General features: G+C 49.6%; 1 protein-coding gene across 1 annotated transcript; it reads left to right on the forward strand.

Moving 5' to 3' along the window:
• Nucleotides 1-227: 227 nt before the first annotated feature.
• On the forward strand, nt 228-938 carry LOC127340314 (uncharacterized). Its single transcript, XM_051366083.1, has one exon. It carries the CDS (start codon nt 228-230, stop codon nt 936-938), a length of 711 nt encoding a protein of 236 aa, XP_051222043.1.
• The last annotated feature ends 3124 nt before the right edge of the window (nt 939-4062 follow it).

Consider the following 4062-nt stretch of genomic DNA (forward strand, 5'->3'; position numbering starts at 1 on the left):
GTGCTTATAAGCTGACGATGGGCCGAGTGAAAACCTTTAAAATCTTATTAGTATACCAAGTTTCAGGCCATAGGCCCCATCCGCGTGTGTGTGAACGGATGAATGAATTGGCGCATCGCGTTCGGACTAAATTTTGAATTTCCAGCGCGACGCCGGTAGTTCGCGCCACCCGCGAGAGCTATATATAGCAGCCACGGATGGAGTGACCAAGCAACGCAACGCCGCCAATGGGGACAAGTAGATCCGCCACGGCTCCCCCAGTCGAGCACAGCATCGAGGTAGACACGATCTGCTTCTACGAGCAGGCCGCCCCCGCCGGCCGATTTGCGGTGTGCGTGGCATGCTATCCGATGAGTTCCATCGGCTTCTGCAGGCTCGGCGCCGCGCTGCCCCACGAATCGGTTCTGCAACCCGGCGAGAACTCCCTGACGACGTTCCTCGTCGCTGACCCCGCCACGCTCCGGAGCGCCGCCGCCTGCCACGGCGCCCTGCGCGAGATGTTGGCGGCGCTCCCAGAGCTCCAGTCCCTGCGCCTCGCGGAGGACGAGTGGGACGCCGTCGTGCCCGTGGATGTGGTGCCGGAGATCGTGGGCGCGGCGGGCCGTGCCAACGGCTTCGTCTTCTGCTTCCATATGGGGGTGCACCGCCGGGTGATACACGACGAGCGGGGTCTCCTCATGGCGTGCAAGGAGTGGCGGCTGGCGGCATCGGCGCTGGGAGAGAAGGACTGCGGGATCTGCCTCGATGAACTGGAGCGAGAGTCCGCCGTGCAGATGACTTGCTGCGAGCACGCGTTCCACCGCCGGTGCATTTCCGAGTGGATCACCAAGGCGACGTGCCCCATGTGCCGCCGCGACGTCTGGCGCCCTGCCGTGCCGGAGATCCTTGAACTGTCTTTCGCCGGCGCGCCGGCTCAAGGCATGCCAGATATTGAGTAGTTCAATCTCGTCTTTTTTCCCAGAAACCAAGATTGTAAGGCTGGCGTCATTATTTGTCGTTGTTGAGATCGATCTTGAAGAAACGTCGGGGGTATCATGAATGTATCTTGCCGGCCGGCCGGAGACAATATCAAATATATCACTGGCTACATGCTTAGCTCTATGCGTGTTTTTTTTCTTCTTCTTTAGTGTCAACCAATTTGCATCTACAATGTTTCGATCCCAGTAATTTTGTGCAATTTCCAATATGGGGAAGCTCCTTGAGGTCTCATAGGATTTTGGGGAATCACTCTGACCATGCAACGCCGATGGAATCCTGCACAACCAGACAGCCACACTCCGATCTGATGGCGTGCAAGACGTAGAAGTCGACGGAGGAGAACAAAGTGGACAGCCAGACCCAAGGGACGATCTTGGAATACGAGAAGGTATCTATGCACCGCCCGATCGGGTGGGAGCACCGTCGTGAAGCTCCTAGGCTGCTCGCTTAGCTTCCTTGTTCCTTCCGCTGGGGATTCAGAGATGGTTGTAAGACTGCCAACATGATCAATGGGAAAGATCGTGCTATATTGCAGCTTTGTGCGCTAGGGTTAGCTACTTGTTAGCATTTTTGTTGATAATCTTCTGTTGTTCTAGATGGATATTCTATGTGCTCTAGAAAATGGATAATTTGTGTTTGTGTAATAGGAAAAAAGAGGGGTTCTGAAAAAAAGTATAACAAATGCTTGAATAAAAAGGGTTTTCTTAAGAGAAGTTTAAAAGTCGGTGAACATAAAAGTGCAGCCATGGAAATATACACCTCTATGAAAAAAATATGGATCCATTATCATAAAACTTATTTTTTTGGTGCATCACACACCATTTTAGTGTTAAATTGTGTGTGACTGCCTACAACATGACACATCCTTCTTAAGTGAAAACATGTTCGATTGATTGGCATAAAATCATTTAAATGGGTGAGGGTTGATAGAAAGCTTACAAATTTATACTAGCAAAGGAGATCTTTACAAAACGAGAATTCCTCCGGTGAAGGCTGGAGTCACATAGGGAAGGGAGTTTCTGCAGATGAAGATCGAGTCCATCCAACATGGTCTAGTTTTTTTTAATAAAAAGAGTGATGTCATTTTGCACTATATTGTTTATGTTTGCTTTCTAATAGAACACTATATTTGGCACTTAGAAAATGGAAAATAATTATTTTAAGAAGTTGGTAACTCTCTTTGTAGATGTTGTTTACCATGGAACTATGGAATTATAAACCTATATGCAAAAAAAAAATGAACCCGATATCATGAAAAACAAATTTGGTGCATCACACACCATTTTTGTTTTAAAACCTTGTGTGATTGCCTCCTGCATCACACGGATTTCTTTTTAAAAACTTATTCGGTTGAAATCGGCATAAAGTCAAAGCAGGTTACTATAGATAAAAAAAGCCTACAAATTCCTAATAAGTGGGCGTTATCGATCCAATATGGTTAAAAAAAATATTCTATAGTGGTACCATTTTGCACCATTTTGTTTATGTTTGCTTCACATAAAACCCTATTTTTGGCACATAGAAAATGTAGAATGATTTTTATATACAAAACATGGAAGCTCAATTTGGTACTAATGTTGTTTGCCATGGCAATGTACACCGTTGTGCGAATAATGGACCCATTATTATGAATTTATTTTTGGTGCATCAGTCACAATTTTTAATGGAATGTTTGGGTTTGTGGCATACGGGTCACCCGCTCCCTAACCACCCCTATGCAGCAGGTTTGTGCCCACCGCCGACTCCTCAAAACCCACCGCCGACTCCTCAAAACAGGCGATCGATATAGGTCTTGCATGTAGCTTTGGTTACCGGTGCTCACCCTCCTTGACCCATCAACCACCCCTATGCAGCAGGTTTGTGCCTACCGCCGACTCCTCAAAACCCTCCTCCTAGCACCTCTCCTCCAATTGCCGCCGCCAGGGGCATCGTCAGGCAAAGCCTGTGTGGCGTGGCGGTGCTTTTCCTCTACCGTTATTTAGGTCTCAGTGGCAGCGTTCACTTAGGCCCTCCATGCGGCAATGGTATGGGTGGTAGCAGTGAGGATGGCTAGACGATCTCGCGGCAGAAGGCAGCGTGAGGCAGTGGCAGGGTACATGTAGTCATATGCTCAGACGAGCCGCGATCTTCACATCACATGTTGTAGCTCGCTGTCTTTTTTTAGACGGAAGGCTCGAAATGATCCCAACTTTAATTAACGAATCCATCAACCGGCCAGGAGTTACACCATGTGTTACAACACACACTCAAAACGCAAACCAAAAACTAACAACAAAAGACAACACAGAGGACGACCAAGCGCCAGGTTGAGGGAGCCCTGTCTTCTGTTGCACCGGAGCGAGCACGTTCTAGACCACGCCAACAAACCTCCTACACAACAACACATCGGCTCAAGGGGGACTCGACGACGGGCCAACAGCATAGCAGAACTTGAGGATCCAAAGGAGAGGGGGTCTTGTGGCGACACCTCCAAGAAGGTGCATGGCGCCCGAATGCGTCATCGTCATCGGCAGAGACCGAGGTCCTGCAAAGCTTTCACCCAGACCCTGAACCGCCACCCCCCGAGCTCGGGTTAGGTCCATACCAGAAGCACAACATCTTCCAATGGCATTGGGATAGGCACATCGGCCAAGACTACAACTAGACGCCGACCTAGCAAAGCCCCCCCAAGGCACTAGGCGTGCCGTCAGCTACCGAGTCAAGGCCGTGTATAAGCAGCCAGGCTGACGAGGTAGAGGACTGGGAGACCAACGAGAGGTCAAAGGGTGATCCACAAGACACTACAAAAGAGGCTTGACCGAAGCGGGGCCACCAAGATTAGCAGGTTGAGGCGGAGGGACAAAATCCATCAAATTGATATGGAGGATCAACATCGGGACACCTTCAACAAGGGAACGACACCTGATAAGTGACGCCGTCACCGGCAATGGCAAGGCCATGCGTAGTTTTAGCCTAGATCCCATCGGGTCAAAATCTGGACGTCATCGCGAGGACGCACAACGAACATAATAGAATCGCTACCGCACCTCCAACCCAAGCCACACTAAAACCTAGCCCCAACTAAATTCACCCACAAGAAGGGCG

Source organism: Lolium perenne, chromosome 3, assembly GCF_019359855.2.
Source record: "Lolium perenne isolate Kyuss_39 chromosome 3, Kyuss_2.0, whole genome shotgun sequence".
Classification (NCBI taxonomy): Eukaryota; Viridiplantae; Streptophyta; class Magnoliopsida; order Poales; family Poaceae; genus Lolium; species Lolium perenne.

Bases quoted from the DNA above. Each gene is read 5' to 3' on its own strand.
- LOC127340314 (XM_051366083.1), top strand. From the start codon at position 228: ATGGGGACAAGTAGATCCGCCACGGCTCCCCCAGTCGAGCACAGCATC.